The sequence below is a fragment of the Silene latifolia genome, chromosome 7, assembly GCF_048544455.1.
Source record: "Silene latifolia isolate original U9 population chromosome 7, ASM4854445v1, whole genome shotgun sequence".
NCBI lineage: Eukaryota > Viridiplantae > Streptophyta > Magnoliopsida > Caryophyllales > Caryophyllaceae > Silene > Silene latifolia.
Window position 1 is genome coordinate 121,749,108 of NC_133532.1, and position 22,346 is coordinate 121,771,453.

Sequence of the window (22,346 nt, forward strand, 5' to 3'; positions counted from 1 at the left end):
AGTGGCCTCATCCGGGCGTTCAACTAGTTGGGTACTAGTCTTCCTCCACCTACTTAGGAAGTCGGTGAATCCTTCTTTGTCATTTTGGGTAAGAACCTCTAGAGTGCGCATGTTGACTTGGATCTCGGCATTATCCGCGTATTGTTTCGAAAACTCGATGGCGGCGTCCTCCCAAGTAGCGACCTTTTTGTGATCTAAAGTGTAGAACCATTGCTTCGGGATGGTGTCGAGAGATGAAGGAAAGATCCTTAAGAACATCTCGGGTTTGATGCCTTTGATAGACATGTAGTCCTTGAATGCGCGGATGTGGTTCAAAGGATTCTCTTGTCCCTTAAACTTAGGGATATCCGTCATGCTAAAGTTAGTGGGCAATTTGGAATTGACGGCTTCATACTTACGATTGTTCTCCCTGTAAATGTCATTCCCCTTAAGGTACATCAATTGCTCCTCTAGATATTGGAGTCTTTTCTCAGCTGCGGTCGTCCCTTGGAAAGGGTTCTCATTTTTAGACTCGTCATCATAAAATTGTAGTACTTCTTTTTCAGGAGAAGGTAACTTTCCCTCTACATCAAAGATGCGGCCTTCGATAAGTTCGAGGCGGTCATAGGTTTGTTCTTGAGTGATTTGCATTTGGGCTATCGCGGCTAGGATTCGATCACTATTTTCTTGAAGTTGCTGGAGGTTTGTTTCATCACTTGACCCAGGCATCTTGGAAACTGGATAAGAGATCGGCGACGAATCAAAACACGATCGACCATTCTATCACACTTGCTAAAAGAGGAAAAGTTTTGACTCGTGAAGTGGGTGTGTGCCACTTGTGTTGAGTGATTTTTGAAGAAAGACGAGGTCTTTGAAAATGTGTGTCCTAGCCAACTGTAGTGTAGTTGTAGGAATGAACTCGAGGTGAGGTTTGAAATGGGCTTGTGGCCCGAATTTTGACACGACAAACGGACAGAGTTTTGACCGGATTTTGCGCTAATTAAAAGGCCCCTTTTTTCGAAATTTTCGATTGAAATTGGGTTTTGATTTTTTTGAAAATTCGTCATGATTTGTTTTGAAATGGTGATCACGTAAGGTTTACACATTTATACAAGCATTATAACGGGATGCTGAGTGCATTTAGAAGGGTTTTGGTTTAAAGGGTGGGTTGCCATACCGAACCATCAAACCCGAAGTCTGTGGAGAGGCTCGTGCCAAACAAGAGTAAGGCCGATTCCTAGTCCATTTCCTCAAGTAGTGAAGGCCCTTGATACAAACAAGAGTAAGCATCATGGTATGGATGACGTCAATCGCTATCCATCCTTAGGCCCAAATAAGAATTAGGACCGTTTAGACGGGACGATTGGTCGAATGGGTTGGGTTGGGCCTAGGAAGGCCGGATTAAACGGTCTAGGAAGACCGAGTTATGAAAACCGACAATTGTCTTGTACAAACTTATTCCCTAACCTTGTTCAAGTTTCACCCTAGCTACACGTAAGTGTATATCCCCAATGAGTCGCCAAACCGTGACAGCGGGCCGCCACGGGGCGCTTGGTTGAGAAACGAGGGACAAGCGTTTGCATTTTGTATGGAGTCGCCACCAATTTTTATGGGAAATTGGAACCGTTCAATACCTCGTGTCATGTCAAGACACAAAGTAGTGACATGAACACTAAGCAATCGTTACCCTTAGCATTCTATGTCTAGAATGACTCTCGTGGATGCCAATGAACACGGGTGCTCACGGAGATCTGGAGTAAGGGGTGAGGGTACGTATTAGGAAGCTCTTTTGATCGAACACCTAATCCCGCCCGCCTCGATAGCGGCCTCTACTAATGATTAGGGAAGTTATTCATACTTGATATCTTTTCGGCTATATGCATGCAATGCAACATCCATAAATTAATCCTAACATGTGAGAATTAACTAAGTCGGTGAACAATTAGTTTATCATGCAATTTGGTCGAAGTTGGATTTTAATGCTCAATTACATGCGAGAGCATACAAGCAATGAAAGAAATAATTATAAATTACAATAATGAAAATTACACTAATTACATTGGAAAAGGCGATTTATGTCGAAAATACCTTTAAAACGGATAATTTGATAAAAAAGGAATAAAAGAATAAAAAATAAAGTAAATAAAAAATAACGAACAGGAATTAGGATGATAATACGGATATTAGTTGATTAATACGTAAACTAACTAAACTACGTCAAAGCAGAAAAGGAGTTCGAGACGAACTCATCTCGAACAGCGCGCAGAGCATCGCGCCCTTTGGAAGAGGCGCAGCAGTTGCTGCGTCTGTTCCAAGGGTGAGTTCTGGCTGTGAAGCCGGAACTGCAAATCGTTAATGTTAATTGGTAAATTTAATGATGGATTAAATTATTTGACTCGGATGGAAGTGATTTAATGGATTATTTACATGCGATTAAAGTCATAAAAACAGTAAAACATGGATGAGACGGAAACAAACGGATTAATTATGTGAAGGGTCGATGTTAATGAATGATTAATTAGTGACATCGGTGAATGGGACAAACTAAACAATTAATTAGACTAAACATGACGAATGAACACGAACATGGATGCAAATATATCAATGACGAACCTCAGAAACCCAATATGAACAGATTGAACTTCTAAAATCCGGGTTTGAATTTAAATGACGAAAACCCGTAAATATTGATTATTTAGGATTTAAGTCGGATTTGAGATGATTAAAACATGTGAATGAATAATATACATATGGATTATTAATGATAAATAATTATACGAACGAATTAAAGAACAAAAGAAAACAAATAAAACAAAAGACGAATTACAGAGGACGAGGAAGAAGAAAAGAAGCAGGAACTGCGGCAGCCTCACAAAGAGGCGCAGCAGGTGCTGCGCTCCTTTGAAGAGGCGCAGCGATTCTTTGCGTCTTTTCTCGACGTCTGTCTACTGGAAATCCGCAAAAAAGGTTTTAAAGACGGTTTTAGAAATCGGTTTTAATGAGGTACTTTCGACGTGAATCTTACAATGATGATACGATAGAATAAATACAATAAAGAGAATTATACACCCTCAGACTTACATGTTGACGGAACGAGATGAACTAAGAAGATCGATTAGTGAATGCTCGACGCGAATGCAAGGAAAGAATGCCCTCTAAAGAGGAAAACGATTTAACAAATTGATTAATTAGATTGATTGAGTGTAGTGGTCAAATTGGTCGGTCATGCAACGGAGAGGTCACCCGAAGGATCCGAGCTTACGTGGTCGAAGGTTCAAGCACGTAGGCGCCAATTAGTAAGAACGAAGTCTAGAATGCAAAGGGAGAAGAGAAGGGCGGACACTCGCGTGAGAAATATGAGGAACGAAGGCTCCTATTTATACTAATCACGCGGAGGTTTAGGGTTTCGGAGACTCTTTGGAAGTGAATCTCGGAAAGATATAAAAAAGATACGTAAATCATGCAAAGAAGGGCCTGGGAAGAGGCGCAGGCGATCACCATGCGTCTCTTGGAAGAGGCGCAAAGACTGGCGTCTATTCCCGTGAGGTTTCCTCCGTTTAAGAAAGATTTCCGTGTTTAAGTTATGGTAGGACGGAATTGATTCGATTATCTTTTGAATATTACGGGATATTATTTGCCAAAAGATAAAATTTGAGAAATATGGAATAGAATTATCCTAACATTCCGAACATTCGACTCGGGATTTAACACTATCGAAAAATGGAGACGGTTTTTGACCCGGACTCAAATGCACTCTAATTACCGCCAAAACGACCGTATCGGGACGTAGATGACAACTAAGAGGTTGACATTAATATTTGAGCAATCACTTGACGATAATCTTACGAACTGTCACAAATCGTTCCGCGAATCAAACATGCGGCCCAATCATCACCGGGTGGTTTGCGAGAGGTGTAGAAACGAGGTGTCTACAAGAGGATGGCGACTGCCACCGATGGGGTGTGTTAAAATCAACGCAGATGCGGAGGTAAGTGAAGGGGTAGGAGTGAGTCTTGGACTTGTTTGTCGGGATGATAGGGGTGCGGTTTTGTGGGGCATTTCTGTCGTGCAGGATCAAGTTTGGGAGCCGCATGTGGCGGAAGCTGTAGCAGTGTCGGAAGGTGTCAAGGAAGCGAAACGGCTGGGTTACAAGAATATTGTGATGGAGAGTGATTGTGCACAAGTCATTGAAGCGCTCAACAAGAAGCAAGCTGGTCGTAGTTCTTTTATGCTAGTTATAGACGAGGTCTTATGTTTAAGCGAGTACTTTAATTCTGTTGTTTGGTCTTTTTCGAGTCGGGTGAACAATTCTGTTGCCCATGCTTTAGCTCATATTTATCCTAGGATTTCTGGTCGAACGGAGTGGTCGAGTGTCTTACCACCGACTGCGAACGATGCTGTTTTGTTTGATCTTTCGATATTAAAGTAAGCCTTCGGGTTTTCCCCTCAAAAAAAAAAAAAAAAAATCTTGTTCATTAAAAGAAAATGAATTAACATCATTTGTGCTCGGGTTATAAACAAGTCGAATTTGATCGGGTTCGTACCATTTGGGCTCTTTTTAACAGCCCAAACTCCACACGAAAGGTAGTAATGCTCGGAGAATTTTTCATAGGAGTGCCAAAAGGGGAGAAAACATCACACACTTTACACCCTTAAACCCAAAATCACCATTGTTGTAGTTTAAGTAAAGCAAGAAGCTTTAACAATGGCGGATGAAACTGAAGAACAGAAACCGAGAAGATTGAAAGGACACACATCTACAGCTACTTGCTGCATCTCGTCTCGTGACCGCCATGGCTTCCTTGCTACAGCTGGCGAGGTACTATTCTTTCTTGATTATTTAGACTTACTTCTGTAACTCTGTTAATTAATTGATTATTGAAACTTGTTAATTTTTTAGGGTAAATATTGAAATTGTTTAAATTAAATTGAAATTGGTGTATTAAGGGTTAGTAGTTCATGGAGATGATAGGATTTCAGCCCTTATGTGGAAGTACATGTGTAAAATCGTCTCACAATAATTTGTTTAGATAGCGGAATTTGGAGGGGAAGGGATTTAAGGGAAGGGAGGGATTTAGGAGGAAGTAATTTAGAGGGGCAGGAAAATAAATCCCTCCATTTTCCGCCTACAAGTCAAATTATTTTACCTTTAACAAAGGAAAGATTTGGAGGGCCAACTCCATCCCCCTCCCCTACCTTTTTCCTGCACATTTCTTATCCAAACAAAGCTTAACTTATTGTAAAACCAGCTTAACCAAAAATTGATGCGACCCCTTTATATATTATCAGTGACCTAGGTTCCTATTACTGACTACTCCCTCCGTCCCGGTCAATTGTTGTCCTTTGCTTTTGGCACGAAGGCTAAGGAAAGAGGAGGGGGCCAATTATAAGATGACAAGTGGACCAAATTGAGTGTGAAGGATCAAATTGCTCATCAAATGCAATCCTAAAATAGAAAGGACAACAATTGACTTAGACACCCCAAAATGGAAAAGGACAACAAATGACCGGGATGGAGGGAGTATAATTTTACCGTGAAAGTGTCATTGTTACTAAGTAGTATGTAACGTGCTCTATATCATTAGTGATCATTTCATATTTACGGCGTGTTTGGTAAGGGGTAGATATTTGAAGGGTAATGAAGCTCAATATATGGGGAAAGTGAAGGACATCGGTGGTAGGTGGTGGAATTGGAAGGTGGAAAGAGGAGGTCGGGAGGAACTATTGCGCCCATATGGGGTAATACATTACTCTAGGAAGGAAAGAGGGCGACTTTTTCCTCTTTCATGGGGTAACTGTTGCGCTCATATGGGGTAATACATTACTCTAGGAAGGAAAGAGGGTAATTTTTTTCCTCTTTCATGGGGTAACTTTGCCCTTTATTTCTCAATCCACCTTCCACCTTCCACCTTCCACCTCCACCACCAATTTCTTCCGTTTTCTTTTTAACTTTGAGCTCTATTAATCTAATAACAATTACCCCTGTTCCAAACAAGTCCTAAAGGTAACATAGAGGCTTACTTTTGGGGGTGCTATTACCCATTTACCCCTACTCCCTCTCTTGGCTTGACCCCTTGACCTCTTTATGCAAATGACTCGATAAGGATGTAATTGCTGTTTATATTCTTGTAAGAATATTAGAATATGTGTATTGCAAGTGCAGTGATATTTTTTTTTTCCTCGAAATGGTTTGCTGTTGGTAAAATCCATGCTACTGTTGTTTAACATCATCAGGATGGCTGTGTCTGCTTGTTTGATTTACGATGCAAAAATGTGCAACATGTCTTGAAGCTGGCTGATGATGCTGTTTCATCAATATGCTTTAAACAAGGTGTGCTTTTCTGATCATGTCAAAAGTTTCTTAAAGACTCTTCATTGATTTACTTCATTACTAATATTTTTCTATTTGCACTGAAAATATCGTATGCCATTATGTTTGTATTTGCCTTGCTACTAGAATGTATTTGGCGTGCAATTTTCATGTTTAGCTTTATTTGCTGTGTTGTTCTGTTAAATTTTGATGAGCCTATCCTTTCTTCGCTGCCTCTCTGTTCGATATAATATTTGTCACTTATGTTCATTGATTGTTTCAGGCAATGAAAATATCATATACTTATCCTCTGGGACAGAAGTCAGATGTTTTGATGTTCGAATGGTACTAATCTTGCCTTGTGTTGCTTGTTGGAATTTGGAACCTTAATTTCTGATCGCTTTTGGTACATTCCATATATATTAGCTAATCTGAGGTGTTGATCTTGTAGGCTACTCCGGAAAAGCCCTTGGAAAGCTACAACTATAACAAAGATGAAATAAACCAGGTAAAAGAATGTCTTGTTTTATTGTTTGGGATTTCTTTCTACTGAAACGTGCTGAAATTGAGGCTGTCATACACAGCTACGAAGTCCTGAACTTGGTTAACTGTTGATAATTTTTTTATTGAAGGTGTTTGTTTAAATCTTCTTTGTCACGGGTAGGTTAAGAGATAAGATTCTCTGCAGCAAGGTCAGACCTAACTCTGCTCCGAAATGCATGAGGTCATATTTGACATTTCTCCCCTCCCACCCTAAAAGAAGAAAACTGAAAATCAATTCCCCTTTCTACATTTAGATATCTTGATAGAAGTTCCATTTAATATCGTATTTCTCATTGTTGATGGTAAGTGTTGTTCGTCATCCTTCATCTGCTTTCTTGGTTACCTGTGCTCGCTTCTAGCTACTAATAAAAAGAAAGAACCTTTGGGCCAGTGCTCTAAATTTCTACACTATATACTACACGAGTTTTATTAGAAAAAACTGCTTTACTACATGTCTACCTGCATATTTAATTCAACGACATTATAAAATTTACCGTTATGTGATTATCACCATCATCAAGAAGCAATTGTATAAGCTGTTAAAGAATGGAGGAAGTGCAAACAAAGTAGTGAACTCTTTTTCAATCATTCAGTTTACCATGTTAGACTTTAATCTCTTTCCAAGTCCATGGATTATTGTTACTCCATATTTGTAAATATTTATACTAACATCTAAGCTACCTGTTCATTCATGTGCAGATATCATGCAACTTGAAGTCATCCTTTCTCGCTGCAGCAGATGATAGTGGTGATGTGAAGGTACCAATGTCTTCTTTATTTAAGCATGCCCGGGCCCCGTGATGTGTGTGTTAGATATTCTCCATTGACTGAGTAGTCCTCAAACCACGCTCCTCAACATGCCTTAGACTGAGTTCTAACGTAATATATTTGTATCTCTTAAGGGCATTTACTTCTGGTTTCTTATAATTTGCAGTGGTACAGTTGACTATGGTATACCGTGTTTTGTAATTTCCCTTTGCTGTCTGTTTGCTTGCTGGTCTTGAGAATTATGTTGTAATTTCTTTCCAAGTATTCTCTTGGTGTGCGAACGGGTATAAGTATAAAGATATGTAATCATGGAGCATTTTTAAGAGGATGGTGACCTTAGCTCTCCGTTAATAAATTGATGACTGTTATCAAAGTCATAAATGAGATGGCAAAACACAAAAAAACAGGATGTTTCCTTTTTTTCCTTTTTCACTACCAAGTTTTTTTGCTCAAAATTGATTTAAGAAATTACTGATCCCTTGAAAATTTTAGCTAGCAAAATCATTTATTTTATTGGATACATATTTATGCTACGTTTCTTCCGAAGCATTTGGCTGTATTGTACACTAGAATCCAGAACTTCTCTGATTATTGATTAAGCTTCTTGCTATGGCATCATCATTACAGATAATTGACATCCATCAACGACGGCCTTTCAAAACATTGAGAAATGGTCATGATAGTGTATCCTTTCTATTATATCTACTTTTTTGGCCTTGTATGCGCTTGATAATGCTACGGTTCATGGGTTTGGCGCGAGTTCAATCGATAAGCTAGTCCCAAAATTGACAAATTTCAGTTTTTTCTGTTGAGCTTCAGCACTTAGTTTGTACCTATTTTGTTTTTATGCTTCTTTTCAATTAGTTATATCTGTAAATAAAAATTTCAAGCGTTTAAAATATTTATCTCAAATAAGAATTGTGATTGTGTGTGGCCTTGACCCTATATATCTAGATATGTAGCAGTGTGCAATTTGTTCCTTGGAAACCTTGGGAAGGTAAATGCTATGTTAATCTGCAATCTTTGGGTTTGATAATTGTAATTCGTGTGGCCCAATTGATAATTATAATCTTTCGTTGAGATTTTATGAAGTTGGTAATCAAAAGGCTCGTATTTCCTGACTCAGTTCAATTACGAGGTTTAGTTGATGAAATTAATATATTAGAGATTTGAGCAGCTTGCTCAGTGAAGTACATTCTAAGAGTGACAAATGGCAGATTTGCCAATTACCTCAATGGCCCAACCCACTGATGGTGGCACACCTTTCTTGGTAATAAAGTTTAATGAAATATTATCTCTGGGATTGGTGAGTCATAACTTCCCCGACTCTTTCATTACCCAGGTATAATATCGCCAGTCAATTGAAATACTGATGTGAGTAAATGTTGTCAGTGATGACGTGTCCATTGGAATTTTAGATATTGATGGTATATTAGCAATTCAGTTTTGTATCTATCTATTCTCAACCGGTTATAAAATAGTTGGTCATGACTAGTAACACACTAACACAAAACTAGTATATGCGTTTGTTTCTAATTTATATCAGATATCTCGCTATGCCAAAAATTGCGCTGACCAGTTTTGTTGTTGCTTGACAGTTATTACTGGTGGTTTGGATTCTAAGATGATTATGTGGGATTTTTCCAAGGGGCGTCCATTCCTTGTTGTGGACTTTGGTATGTACGAAGTAATGTCTATGCAAATCAGTATATTACTCGCTTGCTTCCAAGTTTCCATTCAGTAACGGAACTTTTTTCCTGCTGAGTTTCAGAATCACGATGTTTTAATCTATTAATTGTTTTTATGTCAAGAAACTCACTTTCTGTGTTATCTGGCGGCAATAGGTAATTTTGTGACAGTTGTAATGTTCTTTGATGATCTAGGAGTGACTATGCCCTAATTTTTTTTAATTTCTCATATGTTATATGCTTCAACAGAGATGCCAGTTTTTCCACCAGAATTTTTTAGTTTCTTTTCTGCCTTGTGATGACATGTGCCATGCTAAGGTGGTCTTGAAATGCTTCTATTTGGCTTTACTCAATGATTATCTAAATGATTTTGAATAGACTCTTGATTGTTGAGCTATGCTGGTGTTTCTCTTGGAATCTTTACTGACCATAATCATTAGAAAGGTTTTGCTGCACCAAGAAAATTAGATTGGGCTTGCATTATGTATCTTGCTTGCTGAAGACACTAATGTAAACTGATTATTTTCTACTTTTCAGGAAAAATAGACCATAAAAATGGAAAGGAAGGACAATTTTGTAACCCACCATTTATTCATTCAATTGCTGTTCCTGAAACCGATATGTTGGAGAGATCAGGAAAGATATGTGCTGTTGCAAGAGGAGATGGAGCTGTTAGCATTATCAATATTGAATCAGAGCTTGCTGTTGCCAAATCAAAAGGAAACACGAAATCCAAAAATAGTACTCAAGGCAGCTCAAGTACGTCTAACTCAGTAGGCACTGAGAGCCAGAACTGGAAAAGATTGCATTTGGAATACTCGCATGGAGGTCACTCGGCTTCCGCTTCATGCGTGTAAGTTCTTGTTCACCCTATATTCGGGTTCCATCTGCTCAGGTTGTGGGGTTCGGGTCAGTTTTCTCAGAGTAGTTGCTAGCTTTTGTCAGGTCTAATTTAACAACTTCTGTTACTATTTACACCCTCGGTTTTGCAATTTTCTACCCATCTCACTTAATCGGGTCAAAGTCTCAAAACTTTGACCTTAAACATGTTAAGATTATACTCAGTAATATGATACCAAAGCAATGACATTTATTATCATAAAATCTTTCACAAAATTGTATTTCCGACATATACTATGGTCTAAGTTTACTCTTGGTATAGTAAAATGAGAAGATCATTGTGTTATGGAGGGGTATAAGTTACATCATGCTATGCTGTTTCTGTTGAATTTTCAGAACATTTTCATCTTTCGGGGAGAAAGGGAAGCTTTTAATTTCCGGAGGAAATGACAAGTCAGTGAAGATTTGGGATTGGTCCCGGTATCTTGATGAGACTACAACCTGCGCAAGCACAAATGTTGCCGTTAGCATTAATCTCCAGAAAAAAGTAATTATCTTCCTCCGCTGGTTGCCTTCTTTTTGTTGGATTTTTTTCCTGCTCTAATGTTACTGTGACATATTTTGCCTTATGTGATACTCTATTCTTTTTTAAATTTCTTTACCTTTTTTTTTTCTAATTTGAAATCTCTTTATCTCAATACAACAGGTTTCAACATTTTGATGTTTTTTCCATTTTCTTCTATTCACTTTTTTTCTTGTTTGCTTAGTCCATTGTAATCTTGATTCGAGCCGGGTTGAACTATAAGAGTGTCAAGGCCCTCCCTCCCTGAGTTTGGATTCCTAGGAAATCAAGTCCAACATATTTGGTTAAATCTAGGTTTAAACCATGTCAAACTATTGTTTATGTTATCCGATCAAAAGCTTTTCTTTTGCATATATTGAGGCTTTGTTGTTTCTGCTGTTTTGTATTCTCACGTCAATGTTTTTGTCAGGTAAACTGGCTTTGCACCACCCCGGCTGATTCAGAAAATCTTGTTGTCTGTGACACATCTAAAGTGGTAAAGGTGTATACTGTCTCTTAAGTAAGTTTTCTGCTATTTTTGAATTTCTTCCAAAAAAAAGTTTTACCTTTACATCTCGGTCTGGCTAAAACACATTTAGATATACAAAGCCAGTGATGTACTTACTGTAAGATTGAGTTCCTAGAGCTTCTTGTTTTGGAGTTTGAGGCATGTCTCTCTCCGGCTCAAAGAAAAAAGTAAATTAGGTTTTAAAGGCGATGTTGACTTAACCAAATACAAAGAGACTTTTGTAATACTGAGGAAGGTTTAAACATGGGAAAGCATTTGCTCTTAGGCCTTAGCTTGGGGTTCATCCCAGATTGCAGTGTCCAGGACCTGAATCAACCATGTCACCTGTTGTATGCATGGCATTAATATTGGCTGCGGCACCACATCGCTATTGAGCTATCAAGGTTTGAAGTTTATTGATACCGCTCTTTATTAGGTAGTAACAGCTGTATATGTAGTGCAACAATTTTAGGTCAGGAGTACTGATAAATGATCAAGTAGTTTAATACCGTGGTGGTATGTATGTGCTTTTTAGAATAAAGGCAGGCACGAGGATGATTTTGAGGCCGACTGAATCCGAACTTAGGTCATAAATAAGCACTTATGAGTTAGCCAGCTTATATGTATGTAAATGTTCTGAGTTCTATAGTTTCTTTTGCCAAGAGAGCTTCAGCTTGTTTTATGTCAGACGGAATGAATATCTCCTTGAAATGGTGCTTTTGATACGGACCACCAACACTCCTGCTACACTCGCACTTAATCGGGTTTTTCACGTCCATTGGGGCCAAAGTTTCAAAATGACTCTCTGAACTGTTTTGCGGCATTACTAAGTGGATATCTCAATAAGGTCTGTGAAAACTACTCACATATCTACGCCCTCTGGATTTCATCAGAGGCACGATGTGGTTGGTGGTGGTGTTATTATGTAAAACTATGTGACACCAATTGTGATGAATGATGGTTCACTTTCTTCTGTCTTCCTCAGATTGAGAAAGGTAATTAAGAGATGGGACATTTAAACTTACCTTGCAATGTGAAGTACCAACTTCAGATTTGGAAGAAACTTCTTCATTTACTACTAGTCTTCATCAAATGCGACGTCAATTTCCGACTGATGTATGCTTCTCATGCTTTTATTGTCTCGTAATTGAGTAAAATTGATTGCAAGATCGAGTATTATTGGCATGGACATGTTAGAGAACGAACAACTTCGGGTTGGGCTCACTTCTCACCAATGTTTATTTATGGTCGCCTGAACTTGAACGATCTCAGAGTGTCGGACATGTTTCTCGTGTGACTATTTTTCACGTGTTCGACCTTCAATAAAACTAAAGTGCCAAAAGTGTATGGCTCGATATGCAACCAAAGTGAAATATCATACTAATATAGATCGGTGTTTGTTTGAGTATGTTCGGATGAGCGTAACCCATTTAGTCTCAACCGATAAAAATAATGGAGTTGATTTTTTTTTGCAATATTATTTAAAATACGGTGTAAACTTATTTATCTAATTTTTTGAGAATCATTATTAATATCAATACATTCTGGTTTTGGTAGTAGAATATAATTCCGTCATTCCTCTAATTCATTGGAAATAGTTTATGAGCGATGATACTCATTCTAACCTTTTTATTATAATTTTTCGAAGTTTCTTAGGTTTTATATTCATATTTGTGCATGAAATTAAAATACTAATATATTTACAATTTATTAATAAAATATATAGTTAGGCAGTGGGTTTTCAAATATGGTGAATTAGTTGAAAGATGTACCTCTTTCAACAGAAAAAACTCTTTCCTTAAAACTCCCGCAATTTTTAAAAATTCATATATACGTTGCTTCTCATCTTACTTTGCAGTATTAGTCACACCAAAATATGACACCAACTTAGTCTCCTACCAAATTCTATGTATTACATAATACATGCACTTCCCTGTCTTCCTCACTCACATTGCAATCTATATATCCTTCCTCTTCTTATGAAAACTTTAAAGGGTTAGTTTCGGATCACGAGTTTGAGGTTGAGAACGAGGTTTAAGTAGTCGAAGATGATGGCGTCTGATGTTCCTAGGTGTAATACTTGTGGTGAGGAAGTCGGGTTTGATGGAAATGGAAATGTGTTTGTGGCTTGCCATGAATGTAATTTCCCGGTTTGTAAGGCTTGTGTTGATTATGAGATTAAAGAGGGTAAGAAGGCTTGCTTTCGTTGTGCTGCTCCCTATGTAGGTAAATCGTCTTTCTGTGATTCCCAAGCTTGAAATGTACTCCCTTCGTTTCCCAAATACCTTATGTATCGGTTAACTAAGGCTAATGGCATGGGCTCGATCTCTTGCAGATGCTTCAACTTATGATGAGGCTGCTACTGAGGGATCCGGTGGTCGTAACACAATGACTACCTATATCAACAATGACCAGGTATGACTATTTCGGATTGAAAGACATTTTTTCTTGCTATTTCTTCTTTGAATGCTAAATTTTCATAGGCATATATCTTATGTTGTCAACACCAAATGCGCACAATTTTCACTATGGTCATCCGTAAACAGCCTATATGCTATGTTACTCTGATTTTTCTTATTACCCCTTGCACGGTTTCACCCATCTCGGCTTTATCTCTTAGGTTTTCATTGGATACTTTTAACCGAGTCTGAATAACATAGTATATCTGTCAAATCCACGTAGGGGTAGAGAATAAGGGATATGTACATTAGACCCTGAATGTTGTTGTAGACAATCATGTAAACTTTACAGAAGTTAAATTCACATGTGGTTGATTAAAACAGAATCAGAATGATGGAGTACATGCAAGACATATCAGCAGTGTATCGACAGTGGATAGTGGTAAGCGAATCTACCCCTTCCTTCCTACGTCTTCGTTTTCATTCAATGCATTCCTAAGACTTGCCTATGTTTGCAGAAGCATATAGTGAAAGTGGAAGTTCATTATGGAAGAATCGTGTCGAGAGTTGGAGGGAGAGAAAGGCCGATAAAAAGAAAAAGCTTCCTACTAAAGTTGCTAAGGAAAGTAATCAGGTTCCACAGGAGCAAGTTATGGAAGAAAAGCCGTAAGTTATCCGCCATGACTCGTGAGACTAGGGTTTTGTAGCTCATTTTAAAGAGATACAGGTATTATGGAGTAAACATAATTGAAACAGTCGCTAATTGCTGTCTGTTTTCCTGATTAGGAACGGAGAGATTATATTACCGCTTTCAAGAGTGGTTCCAATACCGAGAACCAAGCTGACATCATACCGAATAATGATCATCACAAGATTGGTTATTCTAGTTCTGTTCTTCCACTACAGAATAACCAACCCGGTTGACAGCGCCTTTGGCCTCTGGCTTACTTCTGTCATCTGCGAGATCTGGTTTGCTATATCCTGGGTTTTGGATCAGTTTCCTAAGTGGTCTCCTATAAATCGGCAAGCCTTCATTGATCAACTCTCTTTAAGGTATACCAACTCTTTCCTGGGTATTTACGGTATCATACCATCATGTTATGCTATAAGCCTGTAACTATACCGTGAATCAAATATGGACAGGTTTGAAAGAGAGGGAGAAGTTTCACAGCTAGCTGCTGTCGACTTCTTCGTGAGTACAGTGGATCCATTGAAAGAACCGCCTCTAATTACAGCAAACACTGTCCTCTCAATTCTAGCAGTGGACTATCCAGTTGATAAAGTATCCTGCTATGTTTCTGATGATGGTGCCTCTATGCTCACCTTTGAATCACTTGCCGAGACTGCTGAGTTTGCCAGGAAATGGGTCCCTTTCTGCAAGAAATATGAAATCGAGCCACGAGCACCTGAGTTTTACTTCTCACAGAAAATTGACTACCTTAAGGACAAAGTCCAGCCCTCTTTTGTCAAGGAACGCAGATCAATGAAAGTACGTCTTCCATTTTTTATTTTTTATTTTGTATTTTGAACACCGATTTCAGGTATAACCTTCGTTTTAAGGTAGTGATCTCATAATGTATGCTATGTTCACAGAGAGATTATGAGGAGTTCAAAGTAAGAGTTAATGGCTTAGTTGCTAAGGCACAGAAAACTCCTGAAGAAGGCTGGACAATGGCTGACGGTACACCTTGGCCCGGGAATAATACTCGTGATCACCCAGGAATGATTCAGGTTTGGTTTTAGCCTTCGTATACACGTAAACGTAATCAAGGCTATTTGATCAGGAGTATGTGTTAATTCTGGTGAATGCTTTCAAAAACCAGAAAATGGTCTCTGAAATGTTTGTCATTGTTCCAGGTTTTCTTAGGTAATACCGGTGCACATGACATGGAAGGTAATGAACTTCCCAGGCTTGTATATGTCTCAAGAGAAAAACGGCCTGGATATCCACATCATAAGAAGGCTGGTGCTGAGAATGCTCTGGTATTTTCCCTGAACCATTCAATTTCCCAGTACTGTAGAATCAAAAACCGTCTTTTAATCGTTGCACGTGTTTTAATGCTATCGGTTGCCTTTCACAGGTCAGAGTGTCTGCAATCCTGACAAATGCTCCCTACATTCTCAATCTTGATTGTGATCACTATGTTAACAACAGCAAGGCAGTCCGGGAAGCAATGTGCTTTTTGATGGATCCTGTTGTAGGCTGTAATGTCTGTTATGTGCAGTTCCCTCAAAGATTCGATGGTATTGACAAAAGTGATCGATATGCCAATCGAAACATTGTCTTCTTTGATGTAAGATTCTTTAACAAACCCTCAATAAGTCAAAACCCGTCTGCATGGTCTAAAGGGTGGCTAATATAAAATGTGCTGTTTGTGATCTTAGGTTAATATGAAAGGGCTTGACGGGATTCAAGGGCCGGTTTATGTGGGGACAGGTTGTGTATTCAACAGGCAAGCTTTGTACGGCTATGGACCGCCATCCTCACCTCGTATAGAACCAAAAACCTCTTCATCTTCCTGTTGTTGCTGTCCTTCAAGTAAAAAGAAAGAAAAAGACATCTCGGAGATTAAACGTGAAGATTTAGATGCTGCCATTTTCAACCTTAAGGAACTCAATGGTAAGTCTACTTATAGTTCTGTGCTAATCCCAACATTACAGATGGAAATGAATGATTTTAGTTAAATTTGCTATTGCAATGTGAAATGCAGATTACGATGAATATGAAAGGTCGATGCTGATATCTCAAACAAGCTTTGAAAAGACATTTGGCTTATCTTCTGTGCTTATCGAGTCTACAATGATGGAAAATGGAGGCATTCCTGATTCTGCTAACCCTTCCTCGCTGATTAATGAAGCTATACATGTCATTAGCTGTGGGTATGAAGAGAAGACTGCCTGGGGAAAAGAGGTAAACTTTATTCCCCTCCAATTAAATCTCGACTTTTAATAAAACAGGCTAGATTCGCTGTTAACATGGTAAAAGTAACTAATCTGAGGCTCGGATTCAAACTACATTGAGCTGGGAATAACCTGGACAGAATTGTTCATATCTGAAATGACCATAGCTAACCTGAATGACCCATTTGCCAGATCACAAATTCTCACTTTAGACGGACACTATCCGTCTAAAACTGTAGACGGATAGTGTCCCTCTCACAAAATGAGAGTGGATACTTGCACAATCCACTCTCATTTTGTAAGAGGCTGTAGACGGATAATGTCCGTCTACAATGAGACGGATTGTTGCCAGATTTAGTTAGTCTCAATGGAATTTACCAGTTTCAGGGTTTCACCGCCTTCTTTTATTTTGGCAGATTGGATGGATATATGGTTCGGTAACAGAAGATATTCTGACGGGATTCAAAATGCATTGCCGGGGTTGGAGATCAATATACTGCATGCCCTTAAGACCGGCATTCAAAGGGTCTGCACCCCTCAATTTGTCAGATAGACTTCATCAAGTTCTTCGTTGGGCTCTAGGATCCATCGAGATTTTCATGAGTCGACATTGTCCTCTTTGGTATGGTTTTGGAGGCGGCCGCCTTAAGTGGCTTCAGAGATTGGCATACACTAATACCATTATTTACCCCTTTACTTCCCTTCCTCTCATTGCTTACTGTACCTTGCCTGCTATCTGCCTCCTCACTGGCAAGTTCATTATACCAGTGGTATGTTTCCTTTACATTACCTTGTAACAGTTATTTTTTATTTATTTATTTATTTATTTATTTACTTACTGTTTTACACTTTTACCAGAAGGTTAATTGGACGTAAGTACATAACCATAAGATTTGAAGGTAAAACGGTAGTAGGCATGGCAATTGATCGGTTTTAGACCGTGAATTCTTATCTATTTGCAAATATCCAAATCAACTCGAACCCATATATATTCCTATTTTTATCCGTCTTTCCTTTAAATTTCTATTTTATTTTCCATCAAGGCCTTCAAATAAGTAAGGCCTCGTTTGGTTGATACGGGAATTACATTGACGTGTTAATTTGCAATGCACGGGAGTTTAATTCCTACATTAAAATTCACGTGAATTACAATAACCCGTTTGGTTGCCATGTTGGAGTTTTACTTTATTAGGAATTTCCAATGACCATGAGGGGGGTAGGTAGTTAAATTCCCTCATCATGTAGGAGTTGGAAATTCCTAGGAGTTTTGAACTCCCCCATCTAAATAGTATAAAAGTTGAGTTCTTTAGAGCTCTCTTATTGGCCCCTTAAATTCAGAAAAAAAAAATTAAAAAGTGGTCCCTATGCAAGAAGTGGGTGTTAATTCAATACAAACACACAACCATTATCTAACACATAAATATACATTACAATATACAAAGTATATGTCAAAAAATAATTGTGAACATGAAAAAGAAGCGAAAAATTTGGCCAATTGAATTAAAATATGACTCAGTCAAAATTTTCAAATATGTCATAATATATTACCTAATCGTGGATTTTCTGACAATAAAATATATGTTTAACAAATTTTATCAATGCAGGCCGTGCAATTTCTGAACGGGCGTAAAACTAGTTTTACAAAAAATGGGGTAACCAAACAAGCTTTAAAAATCCCAATTCATGGGATTCTAGAATTCCCATGAATTGGATGAGCAACCAAACGAGGCCTAAATGTATATATTAACAGGTTCTTTACGTTTTTATTCTTTTGTGAGGAGTATTTTAATAAAACGTAAAGAATCTGTTGAATGATGGATTAGAACTTTAAACTTAGTTACGCTTTACCTATTTGTCTTAAACCATGATAGGTCTGAATAAATTCTTATTCTGAGACGGTCTGAAGAAGAGCTTATCGTCGAATGTTTTATCGTCTTCATAAGACTAACACGATATTTTCGATGTGTGTATCAGCTATCAAACCTAGCAAGCATGCTTTTCCTAGGCCTATTCATGTCAATCATAATAGTGAGTGTACTAGAACTACGTTGGAGCGGAGTAAGCATCGAAGACTGGTGGCGTAACGAGCAGTTTTGGGTAATCGGAGGCGTCTCAGCCCACCTCTTCGCGGTCTTCCAAGGTTTCCTAAAAGTAATAGGTGGCGTCGACACCAACTTCACTGTCACAGCCAAGTCTTCAGAAGACGGTGAGTTTGGAGAACTATACGCTTTCAAATGGACAACCCTACTCATCCCTCCCACCTCCCTAATCATCATCAACATTGTCGGGGTAGTAGCCGGGTTCTCAGACGCCTTGAACAGCGGGTATGAAGCGTGGGGTCCGCTCTTCGGGAAGGTGTTTTTTGCCATGTGGGTTATCCTTCATTTGTACCCCTTCCTAAAGGGTCTCATGGGAAGACAAAACAGGACACCAACTATAGTGATATTGTGGTCAGTTTTATTGGCTTCTGTTTTCTCACTTGTTTGGGTTAAAATTGACCCTTTTGTGAGTAAGGATGATAGTAAGGCCTTGGCTCAAAGTTGTATTTCTATTGATTGTTAAGAGGAATATAGGAGGGAGCGGGATTCAAATCCGTGATTTATTGTAATGATACCTCGGTCTTAACTACTGGGTTAAGAGTTTAAGACCTCTTCGATTATGAATATTTTTGGTAAATGGGATGATAACATGGAGTTTTTGTGTATTTTTAGTTTATTTTGCAAGGTATTTTTGAGATTGTTGGAGTAAATTCCAAGCAAAAATTATTATGGGAAAGGTGATTGTCTAACTACTTGAATGATCAATTTGTTTCTCCAAGTAGATTGTTTTGCACTTATTTTCCAATTTACTCCAACTTTTCATTTTGGATCTCGTAATGTGGTAGACATTCAATACTCGGATCGGATATATAATTATATCCGACTCATATATATCATTAGATATTTGAGTGACTTTTGTATTATGATCGCGTTTGACACTTAAACATGGACCTGTATTGCATTTTTCAAATAAGTATTGTGTAATACAGAAAATATTTTTACCGCTGCTAAAAAAATCGTCGGTAAAAGGAGCGCATTTTATCTTTTATGTTACGTATGAGAGAGATAGTGATGCCTTTATTTGGTTAACAAATTAATAATATGAAAAATGTAAGTATTTAAATTCCTTTTCAACAAACCAAATTCAACATTGTAGAAGAAAGATTTGAAAGGGTTACTAGTTCTATGACTTCGCTCAATTTTAATATTATTTATAAATATAAAGGCAAATATAAGGTAAATATTAGAAACGATAGTTCCTGCATGTCTAATACTCCGTATGATTCGGTCTAATGCAGCCATTATTATTGAAATCTCCACTTATTACATGTGAGAGGATGATACCGAAATTAGGCGCTATCCAACGGCGCTAACTCATTTTCCTTTCCCTATCAACCTAAACACCAAACACTAATGTTTTCCACCCCAAATGATCAAAAGTGGATAAATTAAAGCAAAGACGTATGGAAGGTTTTTTTCCCTAAAAACATAGCATGCACTTTTGTTGGTTTTTGTTTTTTCCCGAAAGCAACATAAACTTGATCCCACTTATTAGTCGTCAATAATGCAATTAATTCAACACAATTAATGGTAATTGACATTGACATAGCATCCGAAAGTAATTACTAGTAATGTTCACGCTTTAATTAGATAAATGGAACAAACTAAGTTTACGACCAATCTAGAGATTGAATTGAATCGAATGATTAAGCACGTAAACTACAAATACTTTGAATATGATCGTGTATGTGACGGAAGATCCTTACTCGTTAGTTAGATTAGATTATCGAAAGTTTAAAGTCTAAGTTAGTATGATTTGGACACTCAAATGCATATTTGATATTTGCATGAATTGCCCATTATTAAATTTACAAATGTGTATAGTGTAATGTGTAAGTTGAAATGATAATGATCTAATGGTCATCTAATCATGCGTAATAATTCACGATACTATAAACTATAGACCTCTTAATTTAGGTCTGGAGCAAATAGACCGAATATTATGCTTTTAAAAACTAATTATTGAAAAATCATAGTATAAAGAATGGTCATTTTATCTTTAATGGACATTATTGTTCCGGGTGTAATTCCAGAGCAGATATTTGTTACCACTCGTAGCCCGTAGAATGATGTCTTTGCTTGAATCCTCCTTGCGGTCTCCTGAAACGATGAACAAACTGAGGGCTCGGCTTTGGCCGAGCGTACTCACTCCGACGCTCAAGTCAGTAAACTTAGAGAGAAGTTGTTGTAACTTGGCTAAGAGTGTATTGTAGAGAGATAAGGAAGATATTACCAGATGAATAGTGGTTATTAGGTCAATTTTTGGATCTCCTCCTCAATGAAGGTTGAGGAGTATTTATAGGCATTCACCTTTTGTCACGTAGTGCCAGTGGCCAAGTGGCTATCGGTGGAAAGACAGATTGTACCCTCGGCCGATGGACTGTGGCGGGCTCGCCGAGGGTCTTGGATATGAGTACGCGGATATGTGCCCCGGCTAGGCGGTTGTCGGGCCGAGACCCAAGTGACAGCCGATGGGCTCCGTCGGCTAGTCCATCTCGAGTCGTTGACTTTCTTTGTGGATACCCTTGACCTTGCTCAATATGTTGACTTGGTCAGCGGTGCAGAATATGCCCCATCAATTTGCCCCCAGCGTAGTCTATGCCGTGGTATGGGCTCCGATGTGTGTTGAGCGTATATTCTGCGTAAGTAATTTAGCAAAATTTCTGGTATCGGCTTCTTCTGATGCATCGGCGTGGTTCTTGTTAGGCCGTACCATATCCCCCCTCCACATGGATGCGTAAAGGGTATCCGATGTGGGAAAGAATGTGACGCTGGCCGAGACCAGGGCTGAGAGTGCCGGCTATTTTTGATTGCCCCCGGCCGGTGCCTCCTGGCTTGGTCGATCATGTGGCCGGCGGATAGCAGGTACCTAGGAATTTGCTGAGGGAGATGAATAGGCGAAGAGATGTGAATGGGCGTGTTGAATACGCTTGGTAACTGTAGCATTGATTGACATTTCGTGGTTGCATGTCTGACACGTGTCTGTTTGCTGATTGGTTGACTCTTCATGGGCTGTGCCCTGATTGGTCCTTCTTCATGGGCTTTTCCCTATAAATAGGGCAGTTCTTCCTTGATTTTGGCCATTACTTTCATTTCCTCAAATTTTCTAAAATTTTCTCCAAGATCTTCATCTCTCTAAACTTTCAAGGGTTTCCATTTCCTCTAATCTTCAGAGTTTTTGATCCGGCGAGTGTATTTCTTCAAGGTAATCAAACAACTCTTCTTTTATTTCGTTAGTGATTGTTGCGAACATGTCTTCTGTTGATGCTGGACCTAGTAAACCCGCGTCGGGGGGCCCTAGGTCTCCTTCTCCTGAAGTTGATCCTCAAACTCTTGAGGAATGGGAGGATTCTGATTCCTATGGTGATTTTGGTGATGATTTCGGTGATGAAGTGGAAAGGCCTCGTCCTAATGAAGGGAGGCAGTACGTCCTGGATCACGGCGACGCTTGTAAGGTCCGTCTTGACCGTGCTTGGACTCATAAGCTCGCCAGTTGTTCAGGCGACAAATTTTTCGAGGGCCATTTTTTCTTCGGTAGGGGATACAAAATTGTTATCCCTGCGGAGGGTCAGGCCGTCTGTTGCCCTCCACCGGGCCACACCGGCGTGTATATGCGGCATTTGGAGTATGGGCTCCGGTTTCCGCTGAATGGGTACGTTATGGCCATTATTAGAGCCATGAACGTTGCCGTTGCACAACTACACCCGTTGGCTATGAGGACCATAATTGGCTTTGTCTGGCTCTGTCTC

At 38.8% G+C, this 22,346-nt stretch overlaps 2 protein-coding genes across 2 annotated transcripts in view; both read left to right on the top strand.

Annotated features, from left to right (window-relative positions):
* The window catches only part of LOC141590667 (cellulose synthase A catalytic subunit 8 [UDP-forming]), a 43,496-nt gene extending 24,294 nt beyond the window's left edge, over nucleotides 1-19,202 (top strand). Inside the window, exons 2-25 of the mRNA XM_074411237.1 lie at nucleotides 4,410-4,798; nucleotides 6,214-6,310; nucleotides 6,573-6,634; nucleotides 6,741-6,797; nucleotides 7,532-7,591; nucleotides 8,228-8,284; nucleotides 8,555-8,597; nucleotides 9,199-9,276; nucleotides 9,826-10,141; nucleotides 10,525-10,675; nucleotides 11,121-11,207; nucleotides 13,241-13,424; nucleotides 13,534-13,613; nucleotides 13,982-14,039; nucleotides 14,116-14,263; nucleotides 14,384-14,650; nucleotides 14,741-15,086; nucleotides 15,191-15,328; nucleotides 15,455-15,580; nucleotides 15,679-15,891; nucleotides 15,983-16,217; nucleotides 16,309-16,508; nucleotides 16,915-17,268; nucleotides 18,473-19,202. Coding sequence (XP_074267338.1) covers nucleotides 4,685-4,798; nucleotides 6,214-6,310; nucleotides 6,573-6,634; nucleotides 6,741-6,797; nucleotides 7,532-7,591; nucleotides 8,228-8,284; nucleotides 8,555-8,597; nucleotides 9,199-9,276; nucleotides 9,826-10,141; nucleotides 10,525-10,675; nucleotides 11,121-11,207; nucleotides 13,241-13,424; nucleotides 13,534-13,613; nucleotides 13,982-14,039; nucleotides 14,116-14,263; nucleotides 14,384-14,650; nucleotides 14,741-15,086; nucleotides 15,191-15,328; nucleotides 15,455-15,580; nucleotides 15,679-15,891; nucleotides 15,983-16,217; nucleotides 16,309-16,508; nucleotides 16,915-17,268; nucleotides 18,473-19,060 — 4,059 coding nt within the window. The 5' untranslated portion in view covers nucleotides 4,410-4,684 and the 3' untranslated portion in view covers nucleotides 19,061-19,202. The remainder of the gene's footprint in view (nucleotides 1-4,409; nucleotides 4,799-6,213; nucleotides 6,311-6,572; nucleotides 6,635-6,740; nucleotides 6,798-7,531; nucleotides 7,592-8,227; nucleotides 8,285-8,554; nucleotides 8,598-9,198; nucleotides 9,277-9,825; nucleotides 10,142-10,524; nucleotides 10,676-11,120; nucleotides 11,208-13,240; nucleotides 13,425-13,533; nucleotides 13,614-13,981; nucleotides 14,040-14,115; nucleotides 14,264-14,383; nucleotides 14,651-14,740; nucleotides 15,087-15,190; nucleotides 15,329-15,454; nucleotides 15,581-15,678; nucleotides 15,892-15,982; nucleotides 16,218-16,308; nucleotides 16,509-16,914; nucleotides 17,269-18,472) is intronic.
* On the top strand, nucleotides 3,935-4,408 carry LOC141590666 (uncharacterized). Its single transcript, XM_074411235.1, has one exon. It carries the CDS (start codon nucleotides 3,935-3,937, stop codon nucleotides 4,406-4,408), a length of 474 nt encoding a protein of 157 aa, XP_074267336.1.
* Nucleotides 19,203-22,346: the final 3,144 nt, after the last annotated feature.